Source organism: Tamandua tetradactyla, chromosome 5, assembly GCF_023851605.1.
Source record: "Tamandua tetradactyla isolate mTamTet1 chromosome 5, mTamTet1.pri, whole genome shotgun sequence".
NCBI lineage: Eukaryota > Metazoa > Chordata > Mammalia > Pilosa > Myrmecophagidae > Tamandua > Tamandua tetradactyla.
Genome location: NC_135331.1, coordinates 168,786,490 through 168,805,641, shown reverse-complemented (window position 1 = coordinate 168,805,641; position 19,152 = coordinate 168,786,490). Strand labels below are relative to the sequence as shown.

General features: G+C 32.5%; 1 protein-coding gene across 2 annotated transcripts in view; it reads right to left on the bottom strand.

Annotated features, from left to right (window-relative positions):
- The window catches only part of CDC40 (cell division cycle 40), a 63,847-nt gene that overhangs the window by 13,340 nt on the left and 31,355 nt on the right, over window positions 1-19,152 (bottom strand). For both annotated transcript variants that reach the window (XM_077162643.1, XM_077162642.1), the window contains 7 exons: window positions 15,669-15,798; window positions 7,351-7,434; window positions 5,704-5,843; window positions 4,925-5,021; window positions 3,467-3,606; window positions 2,606-2,680; window positions 155-200 (listed from right to left, as the gene is read on the bottom strand). In XM_077162643.1, coding sequence (XP_077018758.1) covers window positions 155-200; window positions 2,606-2,680; window positions 3,467-3,606; window positions 4,925-5,021; window positions 5,704-5,843; window positions 7,351-7,434; window positions 15,669-15,798 — 712 coding nt within the window. The remainder of the gene's footprint in view (window positions 1-154; window positions 201-2,605; window positions 2,681-3,466; window positions 3,607-4,924; window positions 5,022-5,703; window positions 5,844-7,350; window positions 7,435-15,668; window positions 15,799-19,152) is intronic.

Here is a 19,152-nt window from a genome sequence, read left to right as displayed (position 1 = left end):
TACTTAGGGGGTTCTAATCCCTCTTGATGACTCAGTTAAGTCTATGAAGACTTCCCTTCATATTCATGTGGGAAAATTATTGTCAGTGATGTTATCTTAGTTAAAAAAAAGAGTCTTCCCAAACAGATTTAGCCAGAGAGATGAAAAATATTACCAATAAATGTTCGCAGACAGCGCCGGTCTCCATAAACCTCCCATAGCTGGGGAAAGAAACAGCATGTGGGAATATTAAATTTCATACACAACTTTGATAAAATCACAACTTTCTATCAGTAACAGTCACATGTCAGTTATACGTGCACGTATCTGTATTTGTACAGGGGATTTATACAAAGGCATTATAAATCATTAAACATATTCCTTAATGCTGCCAATTTAGATTTTACACTATTTGGATGGCTTTTAGGGAGCTAGCAAAACTCATTCTATTTAAAGTTTAAATACTAACTATAATAATTCATGCTAGTTTAGAAAATTAAAAAAATACAAATAAGCAAAATTCATGTATAATTATATCATGCAAATATAATCCCTGATGCTATTTATATGATAAAGATAAACATATTACATTCTTCTTTTATACAAAATTGGAATTATACGTGTTTGTTGACATATAAAAATACCTTTCCAGATCAACATATACTTCTGCACTATCATTTCTGAATGGCTACTAAAATTCTATTCCATTATATGGATATAGTCATGACTATTTAACAAATTCCTTTGGTTAAAGGATTTAAATTGTTTCCAAACTGTTTTTTTTTTTTTGCTGTTATAAATGATATTGGGATGTCTTCTCTGTAGTTATATCTTCAAGCACATAGGCAATAAACCTGTTTCTATAGTTTGATAAGTTTGTATTCAGACCATGATTCTTTTCTCATTTATCACTTTAACCAACCAACCAATACCATCTCCTTTAAATGGCCTAAAATTTTTTCTACCAGCTTTATTAAAATCAAATTTTTTAAGATATAAAAGATCACTAATCTAATGCAATAGACATAAAAGAATGACTAAGCTGAAATAAACTATAACATGAAAATGGAATGACAAAAAAACTGAATATATATTTGCAATGTAAAATCTCATAAAATATCAAAGATCTAAAAAAAGAAAATGATTTAATTGGGAAAGAAGCTAATTTAAAACATGCTATAATATAATTAGATAATTATATATTACATTTTAAAAACTATACTCTTGCAAGATAATATATATTATTTTAGAAAATGAAACTTTTTGCCAAAAATTGTTTTTATGAAAATGAGTATTTAAATCTACACCATGTATATTTGTTCTCATGCAATAAAGGGAGAACCACCAATCTTTAGGAACAATACTTTGAATCATTTACAGATACCTGGACAATTACTGCAAATATTCATTATTAAAACAAACAAAAATTCAAAACAGCAATGTCAAAATGATGCATATTTCTGTAGTATTACAAAAAATAAGAAAGTCAATAAGAATTAGTATAACAAACCCAAATTTATTTATAATCCACTAATTAATTTTAAAATGTATCAGTGAAAATAGAAAACATACTCTTTGTTCAGAATGTTGCAAAGATTTCAAGATGATGTAAAGCTCTTAAAGCCCAAATGCGGTCAGGCTAAAAGCTGGAATGGGTAGTAGAGAAAGAGACCAAATGCAGGCATTAGGTCCAAATGTTCTCTTAGGTCCTGTGAATGCAGCCACTTATGACCTGGTTCCAAAACATGTAGATTCAAGTGTTTAAAGCAACATAAATGAAGTTAAAGATTTTTTTCACAGTAAAAAAATGAAACCATAAGAAGAACAGGTGAAGCTTAATTCCATATCGTGATTGGCACCTGTTTCTTTATATTTTTTCAACATCTAGGTTTACAAATTTTTTCAGTAGTGGGATGTTTTTTTTCCCCAAATAAAATCATACCTGCAAACTTTCTATATAAAATAGATAAAAACAGAGCTTCTCTAGTTGAATGGCCCCCCTCTCATGGCAATTTTGAGCTACCTCTGTGGAACTGCAGGGCATTGCAGCATAGTTTGAAAACCAGCGTCTACTTTCTGGCATACAGAGTAAGTAACTAATTAAACCTTTATTCATCATTTCAAATGGATGCTGAAAGAGGAGGCGGAAGCACTGGACCAGAAGTCAGAAAACTTGGCTCCTAAGTTAGGTTTTGCCTCTTATTAAGTACTATGTCCTTGGACAAAACAAAGAATAAACAAAATACCCTGGGGCATTCATTATTTACTCTCTAAAAACAGGATTTTTATCACATGTCTTTTCTATCACATAGGATTCTGAGGAACAAATGAACTCAGTTGCACATCCAAAACCTCTACAATAATACAATAGTGATTAAATATTTTGGGTTAAAGCCAAAGTGATTGAATTATGTTGTAATCAGTTATCTAAGCTTAAAAAAAAGAGCCTAGCCAACTGGACCACATTTGAATCTACATGTTTGGAATCAGTTCACAAACAGGACCTAACAGAAAATAATCAGCTTCTAAGTGTCTAACAAACCCAAATTTATTTATAATTCACCAATTAGATTTAACTAAAGCACTAGCTTTGCAGTACTCCTCTGATCACCTTATGAAAACTCACCTTAATTTTACAGTCCATGGAACAAGACAGCAATAAATGGCCAGAGAGAGGAAACAATCTGACTGCACTGACGCCCTATAAAAAGGTATTACAGTTATTAGACATTCTAAATCAGGTAAAAATAGACGTAAGAAAAAGACAGTGTACTTTTAGGAAAATCTAACTCACTGTTTTTCTTCATTCCAAAATTCAAACCCCAGAATAACCTTCATTATTATTCCAAAAGTAGCCCTTCTTAACACTAAGCTTTTGAAGAGTTTTTGATATTGACTTCCTCATTTGAGGGAATCCTGAGTCAATCAAGTTGCTACCCTTCTTTACTCAGCTGTTCAACAAATTAGATAACTCTTTGGAAAAAAAACTATAAACTGTCAGTTTGAATAGTGCAAATAACAAAACATCAAAAGTTTTCATATATCTTGACTCCGTATCAGTTTAAAAAGCAGGGAACACCTAATCCTCTCCGAAGTGTGATAACCTCAAAAGCTAAGGCACAATTCTGACGCTAAGCAGGAGGTCTGGTGCTAGAACCAGCCCATTATTCATTTACGTGGTACACATGGGGAAGCAGATTGCGACAGAGACTTGCAGGGAAAGGCCTGGGTTGTAATAAGGGACAGGACACTGAACCATGAACACTTATGTCATGGCCCATCCAGACGGCCTTGAAGACTGATTAATTTAGTCACTTATGACTGATATGTGTGGGTACCTCCGAAGCCTAACTCAAATTTATCTTCAGTTTGGCTTCCCTACTCTATCATCTCTACCATAATTACCAAATATTCCACATTAATAACTTCAACTTTATGCTGAAGTTATTAAACCATTACATCAAACAGAAGCAACCTACTTGGTTACCTTTGTGTGTCCAGACCACACATGAATTTGTTTTTTGGGAAGATAACACTTCTCAGGTGGCACAGCTGACCGGAGATTAACACCAACATCCTGAGGTATGTGAAGATAGGACCTGCCTTGATAGTCATACATTTCTTTGACTGAAACAAGAAGGCAAAGGGAATCAATGAGCAAATACAAGCCAAAGTCAATGAACTCTATACTTTTAAAATGGTAAAGATTTATTATTAAGGTTTAGATAATAACACTGTTGATGTTAAGACAAACACAGTTAAAAAAAATTTAGCGCTATTATTTATAACATTAATTACAATATTATTTCCAGTTAGAGAAAATTTTTTGGAATTCTTAAAAACCCAGAGAATATTAGACTTTAAAATAAGGCATATTTCTTTTACTGTTACACATTTTAGTGATATATATAAAAAAACCTCACTGCAATATAATTACAGTGAGGGAAGAAAAGAATACTTGGGCCTTGTGAGTCACTGGCAAATTATCAGGAGCAAAATAGTATAAAAAGAAGTTAAACCAAAACCAAAACCATTAACTATCCCTTTACCCTGCTTTCTCTTTTTTATACTCTTCCAGATTCCTTTTCATTTTTTTTCCCACTTTCACCACAAATTTTATAAGAGTCACTTGTCAGAATTAAATGGCAATTGGTGTGTGTGTGTGTGTGTAACATTTAGGAGCATGCCTGGTAAAAGTAAGTACTTGATAAATTTTGGCTGTTAATATTGATATTATGGATGCAAGCATGAAAGTACTAGGTAGACTCTTTAGAAACAAAACTGGAGCTTGGAAAACCAAATATGGCCTCATCAAACCTTAACATTAGAATAATCAACACTATCAGTACTGACTTATTCTTTACAGTTTCAGATGATCATTATATAATGTCCTAAATCTAACTAATTATTAATGAACCAGGCACATTCTAGAATACTTAATTTATTTTGGTGAATATGAATACTTCCTTTCACAAATCAAAATAATAATCTATTCACATGACAAAAAAGTTTATTCTTTAAGTATATTCTAGTAACACTATGAACTGTGAAGACATCTGAAGAATATTTCAGTTGGGTTAAAAATACAAGGTTCAAAACAACTATTTTGGACACTACTAACACAATGAAGAGTCGGCTTAGAGAAGAGCAGATTTTGGACCTTTCAGATTTCTTCTTTTCCTACTATTTTTTTTTTCATTTGTTAGCACTTAAAAAAATTATCTGTGGCTATCATTGATCATGCTATTTTCTCTTCTTTATTAGCAGATAACTAGAAGAGTTTGCTGTAATTTATTTGGCAAGCATATTGTCTAACATAAATCATTCTGAATATAATGATTTTATAGCAGCTGATAGTAAGGGCAAATGGCTTTATCCGAACAGAGAAAAGAGTAACTATTTGAAAGTTTATCATGAAAATGAAAAAGCACAAAAAATATATTACCATGTAAGATTGTCTTTTCTTCCCCAGGTTTCTCATCTTCCTGTTTGCCTTTCTTTTGCCTCTTTGCTGTGATTTCATCCAATTCTTTTTGTTCTTCCTTTGGAAATTAAGGGCTGAACTTTAATATAAGAGTTTTAGAACTTCACTATGCCCAAAGTTGTATAAATTTTTTATATTAAGATCCACTGTTTTGTCACATAACCAGAGACTGACTGCCTTTCGACAGGTTACAAAATGGTATTAAACACACAATGGATACTAGATAATACTTTTAAAATCATTTCTGGAACACCTGAAAAATATTTGTCATATTTGGACAGCTAATATGGAAGTTAAGAAATGAGACACTTAAAAAATCTAATACCTGGAAGGAAACTGACTTATAGTACACAATTTAGTTCTTCAGTAAATAGCTTTTACACAGCTACAAGACATAAGCAATGACTACAGATTTGTCACACAACTTCTTTGGGAGGAGTTGGGAAGGGAAGGTGGATAGTAGTAAATCTTCATCTCTAATAACAAAAAAAGCCACAGATGATGCCTAAAATACATAAAGAAATAGCAGCATATAGAAAAAGTAAACCAGAAAAAAAATTAAATTAAAATATTCCAAAAAAGAAAAAGAAAAATTATACATGTTTTCCAAATATACCAAAGCAGAAAATTCTGATGAGTCATTTGGTTCCTTAAGGAAACATCAAGTTTATTAAATATAGATATCCTTCACAGAGACACACTATACACCTAAAATTACAATGATAAACATCAAAGCTTACTTCTGAAGGTTTGGCTACATCTTTCTCATCCACATATTTTGCCCAAGGCCCCAAAAACCCATCAATATTAGATGCATCATTTTCTTTGAACTTTTTCCTCTTTTCTGTTTTCCTTTGACCAGTTTCAAACACAGTTAAACCTACCAAAAAAAAAAAAAGAAAGAAAGAGGGGCCATAATATAAGTATTTTCTAAAGAAATAACAGCATATTTAATTCTACTTTATAGGGTTAGAGAAAGGTGACTACTAAAATGATTAAAGATTTATTTAAAAAATACAAAAGAAATTCTACATGAATCCCCCAAAGTCTCAAATCATGCTATACAAAACACATCAGCCTTCTGGGCAAAGAAGCTTGTACTACTACAATATTTTGCAAATTCTAAAATGTTTAAAAGTAACCTAAGTTTAATAAAAGACCCAGATAAATAATGCTAACAATGATACACCTTTTTAATGACCATAGATCACTATCACTGGAGTTTACTACTTTGTGAAAGAAACCCAGCATTTCAATATTACCAAATAATGATAAAGCTACCTTGAAAGCAAGAATAAAATTCATCATCTTAAAATTAAATGAAATTATATTAACTGATTAATAACTTTTCTTAACTTCACCTGTAAGACAATATTATAAATTAAAGTTTCACAACAAGACTCTGTTATTTCTTCCAAGTGATTACAATCTATACTTGACCTCTATCATAAATCTTAAGACTACAAAGAAACAAGGAAAAAAAGACACTTCTGATTGAAATTTTAATTTGATCAGTAAGAGGTGGCACTCTGTATATACTTAATTAAATTGGAAAAAGAGAGGCTTATGGGAGTCATGGTTACAAGTTAACTGTTAATTGAGAATCCAGCTATATATAGATGTGACTTGCAGAGAAGTCTAACTTAAGGAAAAGAAGCCTACCAATATGAATTCCATTCAGTTGCTTTTAAGCTGTATAGTACAATAATAACATATTCATACACAGAAGGCAGCTTGATCACACAGGTTCTATTGCAACTAAATAGAGTCACCTTGTACAATCACCAAATTATTTTTATTTTATGAACATCTTATGGATAAGATTCCAAAGGGCTGATGAGCTTTGTGACAAGTTAGCATTTAGAGTATGATACTTTGTCTTTTTTAATGATACTTTGTCTTATAATAGATACAAATGAATAAGAGCACAACATATGTTAAATTTATTCAAATAGCCTTAGAAACCACTCAGCCTTTAAAACAACTCTTCACGTCTATTTCCACAGATATGCATAATGAAATTTTTCTGCATTTTTAAAATAAACTGTCAAAATTAGGTATAAATTAATTATTACTTACTTAACAATTTCTACAGGTAGGCTGTACCAAGTACTCCCATATCTCAAAGAGAAAGGTACCACTATCCTCCCTACAAGACTACACAGCTAATAAAGTGGCAAAAGCAAGCTCTGAACTGTCTGTCACACCTCTAAACTATACTGCTCTAAACTATATCACTCTATTGCCTTAACTTAAACAAAAACAAAAACAAAAACAAGCTAAATGAAATTAGATATTAGTTTTTTCCTATAGTCTAATTAAAGTCAATCTGTAAGACAGCAATTATAGGTATTTATACTTGAGATAAAATATTTCAAATAATTTACCTTGATTTTTTTCAGCTTCTTCTACAGAACCAATATATTTAGTAGATAGTGGATGATTATCTAATGAAGGGTCCAATGCATAACCTCAACAGAAAAAAGTACAAATTATTGACCCATACAATTCATTTTATTCCTATACAAATTCATTTCACATTTTCCTTTTCAGATATCAAAAACTGTCTTTTGACTTCAAATCTATTCTTCTTTTCCCGATTTCTACTTAGAACAAATAACTCAAATCTTAGGCTGACCCATGAATGACTTCAGAGAATAAGAACTACCTTACAGTATGGATCTAGCAAACTAACTTTACAGTACTACAGGCTTCCTGGCCAAGATTTGGAGTTTTTTTTTTTTAACATTAGAGAACTTGTAGGTTTACAGAAAGATCATGTAGAAATACTAAGATTTCAAACTTTAGATTAGAAAGTCTAACAGCTTAAAAATGTATGTACATTATACATTAGGAAGGTTACAAACTATTTCATTTTTCTTTTTAGTAACAGAAATTATAGGGATTAGTTTATCAAATTATAAACAATTAGATTAAAAGAAATAGGGTAAGCCTGAGCCACTCCTCCATACTGAGAGTAAGTTACTGTATGTAGCTGCCTACAATGACCGGGATAGAAATTAAAGCATCAACTCTCCTCTGGGTTGAGGGGCGGGCACAGAGGGGGAGGAGGATCTGTGTGTGTGTGTGTGTGTGTGTGTGTGTGACGATGTATAGATGGTATCATAAACAAAGCAGTATAACTCCCTTCTCTTGATCACTGTTGATAACAAAATTCCAAACCCCTGTGTCACAAGACCCTGCTGCTGCTCAGACCCTGGTCCTAAATACCTATTAAACCCTTGGATTCCCCCGGCTCCCTTTGCAGAGCATTAACTTCCATTTTCCATGGCTGGCCGCCTCTGTGGAAGATCCTCTCCTGTTCATAAATCCTAATTAAAATTCATATCTAACTTTGTGGGAAAAAGAAAGAAAGAAATAGGGTAAAAAGAATTACAGAAGATATAGCTATTATTTTGAAAATACCATTTTGGTAAGGACAGCCTTTGCTCCCAATCTAAAATAATTTATTTCTACTTCATAAATCATTCTTTATTTATATTTCATAAATTTATATTATACATAAAAAAAAATATATATATATATATAATATAAATATTATATTATACATAAAAATATAAATATAATATAAAATATAAAAAATATAAATTCCTTATTTATATTTCAAATGTTTCCTTGGTAAGAGAAATAAGTAAGCATATCTACTAGCATATGAATACACAGGAATTATGGTATTCTTATGAATTATGGGAAATATAGCTATTATTCTGAAAACACCATTCTCAGTAAGGACAGCCTTTGCTCCCAATTTTAAAATAATATATTTCTACTTCATAAATCATTCTTTATATTTCATAAATAAAGATAATATATCTTTATTATACATATAAACATAAATATAAATTATTTATATTTCAAATATTTCCTTGGTAAGAGAAATAAGCAAGCATATCTACTAGCATATGAATATACTCCTTCAACCAGTGAGAGAGTATGTAGCTACATATAAATGTGGTCTTCAGTAGTGTATGGGGACTTAAGAAATAAAATCTACCTATAGCAACTCAAATCAGTTCTCCCTCAAGCAGGAGTGCTAGCACAATAAATGTTTGGTAAAATCAGTTTTAATAATAACCCAGAAAATCCAGAGAAGACAGCTAGATCATTGATCAGTCTATGGCCTACAACCACATGAACAATCATAGGGAACATAAAAAGTACTAGCCCATTTCTTTTAAAAGGGCACATCCTAGTGGATATAGTTAACATTCTTATTTTCCAGCTAAAGATTAAATGGAACTTCTTTTGGAAAACAAGAACAAAATTGTTACCATACATACCTTTCATACAAGCTAAGGATGTAGTTGTTCAACTTACCCTAATGATATGCTAGAATAGAACCAACTACCTGCCTATGAACTCATCTGCATATAGTTTTTTCAGCATTAAAACATTTTTAGCCAGAAATGGTAGAAAAGCAGCTTTGGAGAATAACTCTTCAATCATAGTTTCAAATCTCCCAGAATTATTTGATATTTCATCTTTTTGATGTACGGAATATGTCCTGTACCTGACTCTTTAAAAAGTGAGGGTTTTATAAAGCTCAAATAAAGTTTAGGCCAACATATCTTAAATTAAAAATCCATTGAGGGGGATGCGAGGGTAGTTCAGTGGTAGAATTCTCGCCTACCATGCGGGAGATCTGGGTTCCATTCCTGGCCCATGCACTTCCCCAAAAAACAAACAAACAAGCCAAACAAATAAACAAAAAACTCAAACAAACAAAAATTCAACAAATGGGGCTGCAAAAATGGGATCCTCATATGGAAAAAGAATGAAACGTGACCCTGCCATATAGCATACAAAAAAATCCACTGAAACCATAAAAACTTATCTAGAAGGTAAATCCTACCTTGAAAGTAGATTCACGTCTATATAAATGGCATTGCATAATGTATTGGGGTAGAGGAATGGAGACAGGGTGGACAGATATCCCTGGTCTTTCTCTTTTCTAAGAACCAAGCCCCAATTCATCTAGCCATATTCTTGTTTGTGAGTAAAAAAAAAAAAAAGTTATGCTCTCCTTTTTCACATCCTCTGGGGTAAAATCCTCGCTGTCACTGCTACCACTACCATCACCACCTCAGGTGACTAGGAAACAACATTATTCTCCTTTTACTAATATGACAAATTTAGCCTTAGGTTCCACTACAAATCATCCTACAGAACAAGATCTAACTGTACCACTACAGAATTTCAGTTCGATTAGTCTTCTACTAACTTACAGTATAAGTAACTGAATATATCTGTATTCTAGTTCTTAAAACTTCTCATCTTTCTAAAGCTTATTTTCCATTTTATCCTTTTAGTGGAGTTTATGTCTACTTTCTTCCTTTTGGCATCTGATTTGAATTGCCCCTGATGATATCAATTTTATCATTATGCTCTTAAGACTATCAATATTAAGATTCCAATAGGTAAATGAGAAGAGACTGTAAACAACTCATGAAACAATGGTTCAAAAATAGATATCCCACTAGTAGTACATAAAATCAAATAAAAATAAAGAGATCTAATATTTTGATTATCAAATAAACAAAGGAAAAATATCATAAGGATCTTGGGTGAGGCAAAATAGGTACTCTCATACATGACTGGTAGCATTTCAATATGGGCCAATTCTTTCAGAAAGCATTTTGGCAACATATAACAAAAGCTTTAAAGACATTTATACTCTTTGATCTACTTTGATCTTCATCTTTAAAAAATAATGAAAAAAATAACCATACAGTTTTATATACAAGGATATTCACCACAACATTTTAGAATGGATTTCACTGAAGTATATTACATCACCACTTTTTTTTTTTTTTTTGGCATGAGCAGGTACCAGGAATTGAACCTGGGTCTCCAGCACAGCAGGCGAGCATTCTGCCTGCTGAGCCACTGCCACACGGCCCTATATCACCACATTTTTAATAGTGAAAAACTAAAACCTGAAATCTAAATACAAGGAATCTTTATATAAATTATATCTGTATTGAGCAGAATATTTCTAATCATTAAAAATGTTAATGAAGAGTTTATGACCATTATGAGGCTAAAGGTGTTTATTTTAAATTCCACTTTACATTTGCATAGCTTGGTATGGAGAAAAAAACTGGTTGAAAATAGAATAAGAAGAGGTCTGAATGAAAAGTCCTAAGTAAGACCAGCAAGGGAGCAGGCCCAGAATCCAGGAAGAAAAGGGAAAGAAACAGAACAAAAGAATTCACATAAACCACTGAGAGATTGATAAGTTAAGAAGAAATCTATAAATGGGAATTTAAAACAAACTGTAGAGGAAGTAAATGGGGAGGATGATAAAGTAAATGAGACTATCTTCATGATAAGGACATTACAGGTAGGCCTGGTGATAAACTAACTGTATCATACAATATAAATCTTCCAGAAATAATTCACTGAGATTATAGTATTGTTGCAACCATTTAAAAATGAGAAGAAAAGTAAGATCAATGTTCGTTCTATTTACCAGCAGAGTTCCAGAGTGATAAATATGAGCCTTAGGTAAAACTGAATTCATATTTCATGGTCTGTATGCCTTGTAGGTAACACTAGCATAAGAAAGAAGGTTTACTACCTGGCACCTTGGAGATGAAGTAAGGTAACGTACAGTCCATGTACAAAAGAGAGCTGGTAAAAACAAGTAGATAGGAAGCTGGCAAGGAAATTATTATCTGCAGTCAGATAAGAACTTTCGATGAGAAAATTACAGGACTCTTGGAACTAACTGAAGCCATATACTTATCTTTTGCTCAGTACTTGAAGGCAAAGAAAAAGGAGACAGTGTTAAACCTGAGGATGTTATCTTGTTTATTAATTTAAGTTCAAAGAAACTGTTCTCAGTTCTAAAATCCACCCTAAAGGAGACAGACAATAATTTTCTTAGTTTTGCACAAGTGATAACTTCCCTTATCCCATGATGCCTAGTATACAACAATCTCACATTCATTTTTCATATCCTTCACTCATTAAATAGTTCAAGCTGTGTCCTAGCCCACTACTTCTAGTAGGAGAGCCACAAACAAACAAAAAACATTGTTTTGTTTTTTCTAAAATTTATTTTAAATAAGCCCATATCTGAACCCAGGTCTAAAGTTAACTGAATAGTTTTAAATAATTACCCTTGCTATAGGGAAATTTAATAAGAAGTAGGTATCAGCATAAACTTAACTGGACTTATTTCTCTCAGTATTTGTTTGTTTTAAAGGAGACTTAAGCTATCTAAATTATTGCTTCAAGGCCTTTCTAAATCTAAGAAAACAAGCCAAGGTCTTTAAAAGCCTATTTTATTATGTGTCAGAATATAATAAATTAATGGTGCAGTAGAGCTAATATTTATGTGCTGGACATACACTTTAGAATGACATGAGATCCCTTATACAAGCAATGGTTACAATGCATTTAGAACTACTTTATTGGACTGGAAGTGCCTCTGAACTCTTCTGGGAGATTTTAGAAGTATATAGTCTTAGCCCTGACTTTTGGCATACTGTTAGTCAGTTATAACCTTTCCATGATGAAATACGATCTAATACATGGCAATCCTTTTTACACCCAATTTCCAAGGATGTATTGTGATAAATAACTAAGACGATCTGTACTAAACCTCTCAACTAATTTACAGTGAATCAGTTTGCATTATTCACTAAAAGTTAGAAAAAAATAACTTTCCAAAATTAAACTAGATAGGTAAATTATGATATAACCAATCAATGGATATTACATACCTCTTAAAAATAAGCTTTCAGACTCTAAATCAACACTAAAAATACTTCTGACAGCATATTGAATAAAAAAGTGAGATACAAATTTTAAAGTTTAGAATGGTTATAACTATGTAATATAAATATATGTAGATAAAAAAAGACTTGGAGGGATAAACACCACAATTTAAAGAAGGTATTTTAGTATAGTGAGATTATAGGTTGCTCTTTCCTTCTTTCTTTCTTAAATGTTTTAAAATTTTATATTACTTTAAAAAATATTTTTAGCATGAAATATACACAGAAAAATCAATTAATTTCAAAGTACACTGTAACAAACACTTATAAAACAGATTTCAAAGTTTGTTATGAGTTACTGATCCACAATTTCAGGCTTTTTTTCTAACTGCACAAAGACACTGGAAACTAAAACAATTATCAATATAATGACTCAGCAGTCATATTCATTTGTTTAATCCCATCTTCTCTGTTATAACTCCTCTTGCTCCTTTGAGCCTTCTCTCAGTCTTTACGAGTATTTGGGCTCTGTCCTTTCTTACTTTTTCATGTTAGAAAGGACATCAAAAATATGGGATGGGGGTGGGTAGAACTAGTTGATGTTCTGGGGAGGCTGGCCCCTCTGGGTTTCAAGACTTACCTGGCCTAAGAACCCATCTGGAGGGTGTAGGTTTCTGTAAAGTAACCTTACTATATGAAACTTTCGTAGAATCTCAGATAGAATCCTAGGTGTCCTTCAGGGTTAACAGGAATGGTTTGGGTTGGGGTTTGGCAAGTCATGGAACTAGCAGTATCTAGCTAAAGCGTGCATAAAAGTAGACTCCAGAATAGCCTTCTGACTCTATTTGAACTCTATTAGCCACTGATACCTTATTTTATTACATTTCTTTTCCCCCTTTTGGTCAGGAAGGCATTGTCAATCCCATGGTACTAGGGCCAGTCTTGTCCTTGAGAGTCATCTCCCACATTGCCAGGAGGACTTTCACCCCTAAATGTCATGTCCCACATAGTGGGGAGGGTAATGAGTTTACTTAAAGAGTTGGGCTCAGAGAGGGAGAGAGAGAGAGAGGCCATATCTGAGCAACAAAAGAGGTTTTCTGGAAGCAACTTTTAGGCATAACTATAGGCAGGCTTAGGTTCTCCACTACATAAATAAGCTTCACAAATGAAAGCCTCATGTGCAAGGGCTTTGGCCTACTGACGGGAGTTCCTAATATTTGAGATAGTATCAGGGGTTTCTCCAGTGGTAATAGTTCAATAGCTCCATATTTTTTCTCCCATTCCTCAAGGGATTTTGACAATACTCTTTAATTAACTGCCCCAAATTCTCTGGGATGTATTCACATATTAGCTTAAGCTACAGAGAACTATAAGCCCTCATTTCCATTCTGGGTTCCATGTGTTTGAGATGTGTAAATAAGCTATCCAGACAGATGAAGTTAGATTATGTGCTATAGAAAATTTAGGTTTTGGACAAAATAAACCTCTTTTCCTTTGGTCTCATCTTTACCCTTGTATTCTGATTCACCTTAATCCTGACCTGTTTACATTACTTTTTTTTTTTTTTTTTTTTTTTAGAGGGAGGAAAGGAAGGAAAGAAAGACAGAGAAGGAAGGAAGGATGGAAGGAAGGAAGGGAGGAAGAAAGGGAAACATTTTCTTATTTTATTATATTTTGTTTGTTTGTTTGTTTTTTACATGGGCTGGGGCCGGGAATCGAACCGGGGTCCTCCGGCATGGCAGGCAAGCGCTCTTGCCCGCTGAGCCACCGCGGCCCGCCCTACATTACTTTTTAATGGGGAGAAAAAAAACCTGTTATTAAAAAGTTTTGCTGAACACATTTCACATGATATTATTTTCTTAACTTTTAAATCTTATTTTGTAACAAAACAATTAACAAAATATAACAATTTATACCAAAACTATTAACAAAGAAGCTAATCCTAGCTAGGACAAGAAATCTTGGTTTTTAAAACTTTAAGAAATTCTAATAAATGAAATCAAAGGAAGGATTGTTATTCTAATTGCTAAGAAAACTATACATACATACATACATACTTACATAAAATCATGGGACAATATTGTATATGCCTAAAAAATATGATTATTAAATCTGTCATTAAAAAAAAATCCAAAGTTTTCTTTTTCAAACACTTTTTTGGAAAAGACACATCAAGACAAGTTTTTACGCCTAGCATAAAAACATTCTCACCTATTTTGCATGGCCATCATTATGAAAAAGCTCTGTAAAGTGGTAGGTGTTCAGTGTGTCTGTTAACCTACAGATAAAGGACTAAAGGAAGAGAGAAAGGAAAGGTACCACAAAGTATGCACTAATCTGATACAAGTGATCAGGGTTGATGATCTATGAAACTATCAACAAGGACATTATAAGGATCATCCTATGATGTTCCCTAGAGGGAATTTCCAGCCTTGCACCACATGTTACCTTTATTAAATCCCACCATTGATAGGATGTTATTATTTTTCACAATAAATTTGTGACCATTCCATTTTCTGATGCCCCTCACTGTCAACAGAAAATAGTTCGGAGATACGACTTGAGAAACAGAGCAAAGTTAACTAGTGTACAATAAGCTAAAAGAAAGCAGCTTCCTAATGTTATCCTTTTATTTACTAAATTTCAACAGCAATCTGCATATAATGGGCATTCTTTAATGACAAGTGTGCCTTACCAAGTACAACAAAGAATATTCTGTCTTTAAGAACACAATATTTCTACTATGCAGAAATCATAGATTTAGAATGACTAAATACACTAATAATACTAGTTCACTTTCTTGTTTGTATATAGAAGTGTATTAGAAAACATGCTATTCTTCTTGAAGGAATACTTTTAATAAATTAAAAAAGCCCAAAGATGAAATAGATTATCACACATATACAAAATTCACAATTCTAATAAGGCCAAACTTGAAACTATAAGTCTTATCACCTTACCGTATGTGGCAAAAGTTCTCCTTTGCTGTTCAAACATAAAATCATTGATATGCGCTGGCTCAGCATATCCAGAAAGCATATTTCTAGGGGCAGCCATCTGCTGCGTCCTAAAGGGATTTTCTGGTCCAAACTGCAATATTATAAGAAAAAAGAAAATACTGAGTCCTGAGTAGATGAAGGCTAGAATTAATGGCATTATTATACAATATATTTTTAACTCTTGACCATCAGGGGCTGATTAACCTATTGGAGAACATGCTCACTTTACATGGTTCAATGCATATAGGCAAGGGCTGATCAGCAACACTGTTTGTCAGTCTCTGGGGCAGAAGGAGGCATCTAGCTCAACCACTCTACTTGCCCCTATTTAAACTAACTAAAATAAAATAGAATAAAATATTCGGCTTTCAGTGGCGCCAGCCACATTTCAAGAGCTCAGCAGCCACATGTGAGTAGTGGATACTACATTTCAATCATCACTGAAAGTTCTATTCCACAGCATTTCCCTAGATAACCGAGAGTTACTGTTGCTTTGACTAAATCATGTATTTGGGATTTTTGGTGACCTGTATATCAATGTATGGCACTGTAAGGTAAGTTATTTTAAAATACATGTTTCTCCTCCACTAGATTATAAATTCCTCAAAAGCTCTCCGTGCTTCTCCAGAATGCTCAATAGTTACTACAATGCCTGGCATATAGAAAGCACTAAGGAAGGAGAGATTAATCAGAACCCCAGTGGGGAAGAAGGGTAAAAATACAGACAATAAAAACAAAGTGCTTGAGAAGTCCCTAGTAAATAAATAATAAACAAACAAAATTTCTCCACTCTAGAAAGTCACACTGTGAAAGTCTCAAACAATTTTGTGGATCATGCTTTGCATTTTCAGAATGGATGTCTGAATATTATCTAACTTGATCTATATAAAAACCCTAGAAAGTTAGGGAGGTATTTATTATCTAGGTATTCTCTATGGTATTAACAAGGTATTCTTTATCTCATATTACAAAGGAAGGAATAAGTCAAAGACTACATATCTTACCTGGCTTCGGCTCAACAGTTTTATTAATTGGTAGGACCTAGACTAGAACAAATACCAGTCTAGCATTCTACCACTTCATAACATTCTTGAAATGCACAATCATAGTCTCTAGATTTTAAAAAGTTGGGTAAAAAAAAGTAGAGCATTTTATGTCAAGCACCATTAATGTAATGCTATTATAGAAAGCACTTAGGAAAATCTAAGTCTTTTTTTTTTTTGGACATGGGCAGGCTCTGGGAATTGAACCCAGGTCTCTGGAATGGCAAGTGAGAACTCTGCCACTGAGCCACCACTGCCTGCCCTCTTTTTTGTTTTCAAATAAGGAATAAAATGAACTTCCCACTTTGGAAAGAATGGAAATGGATGGGGTGTTTTTAATTGAACTCTAGAAAGACAAATGTCATGAAATATTCTAACATTAGAATATCTTAGGTCATTGGGGTCAAAAAGTTTGCTATTATACATTTTCAGAGGTATAAATATGTTATTCATCTCCTCTAACTAGAATGTTGCCTTCTCTAGCTAATTAACATTACATTAGGTATGAAAACCTAAATTTAAATAAGTGACATTATTTACCTTGTATTTTTTTCTGCTTTAGAGGAAAAAAAAAATGATTCAATTTTTAAATATCTGATTGATACACAAAGCTTTTATTACTATTCATTCTAAATTATAAAGGATAGTCCAAAACCTGCAAGACTGTATTAGTTCTTCCTGTGTCTGCTAATGAATGGAAATGTAAGATAAAAAATTTAGTCTGCTGAATGCTGGAAGTTAGAGTCAACATAACTTCATTCAGTCATAAAGCTTATTACAAAAGCAAGGAGCATCTATAAAATTAAAGATAATAAAATGATTTTTAAATTTCCCAGCTGTTTTACCCACTATAGACAGCTATCATAGACAAAGCAGCACTTGATATTTGCGTGTGGAGTGGGGGTGCAGGGGTGGATCTAAAAAAAGTCCCATTGTCCTTATTACTTCTATCATATTGTATGCTAATTACATGAAGTATGTTATATTTTATACATGATGCTATTCCTAAAGCAATCTAAAAATTTAAATATACTTATGTTTTAGAATTTAAGCTGAAAATCTTCTAGAGATAGGGGAAGCTGGGTGGGGGAGGATCCATCTCCTTTTGACTCACCTTAATTGCCTGGTTACTGACAACTACTAGCAACTGACCTCAAAGACATGTCAACAGAGGAAGGCAGAGAACACTATTTAGCAAGACTCAGCGCTTTTAAATTACTCAAAAAAAAAAGTCTTCCAGATGTTCCTGGGCCCTATGAATATGCAACTGTGCACCTCTCTTAATTCTAGGTTAAACATTAAAAAATAAAATATAACATATATTAAACTAATTTCCATATAATTCAAATTTTGATAACTAAAGTTTAATTAGATATGGCTATTGAAACCATTTTTAGCTAAGACAATACTGAAGTACTAACTATAGCTAGTTACAATTATAATCACATTGTATGAAATATACACATTTAAATATCAATTCAGATCACCCAAAAGAATGTATGATGATCCTGAGGTAAATAGTCTATACACCTTTCACCTGTGTGAAGCAATGATATATAATAATAGCGAAAAATATTTTAATTTGTAAAAATGTTGGCTAATAGATCAAAGAGATCTGCATTTTATTAGGCAGCGGTTCTCAAAATCTTCAGGAGGTAGAGTAACTAACTTGAGAGTCAGTATCTTAGCAGTGTATCATAACATCATAGAAAATGAGAAAACTTACACCAGGAGAAACTGACTACATGAAATCATAACAATAAGGTCACATTAAAAAAAGGAAACCAAGTTATTGAACTAATAATATAAGGCTGAAACGAATGAAAAGAGATTTTTCATTAATATTTATTGTATTATTATCAATGTTTTAAAAATTTGTGAGCATTTTTTTTTGTTTGCTGTATGGCAGGCATAACATTTCATTCTTTTTTCATGTGAGAATCCATGTAAGCAAATTCTAAGGTGAAAAGTGTCTATGACATGACTATTTTCTAGAAATTTGAAAAAGATAAAAATTCAATGTTATGGTAGAATACCTCAATCTTATAAAACATAAGCATAGTTTAAATATTACTGGTATAAGAATATTTCATTAGTGCTGTTCATAGAACCTGCTCTTAGTTTCCTCATTTATAAAATAAGAGTGAATTATATGACTTCTAAACTTTATTCCAGCAATAATATTTACAGCAGCCTTTAGAGCCAGATCTTTAACAGTAACTGGCATTTTTTGTTTGTTTGCTCTTAATTAACTTTTTTTTCTATTCTTAAAAGTATTATTTTAAGGAATCTGGAATTCTTCCCGAGTCTGGAGAAAAATATATCTTCTCCAAGCAAATCCAATGAGAATTCAGTGAAACAGAGAAAATCATTAGACTAAAACAATGGCTATTTTCATCGTC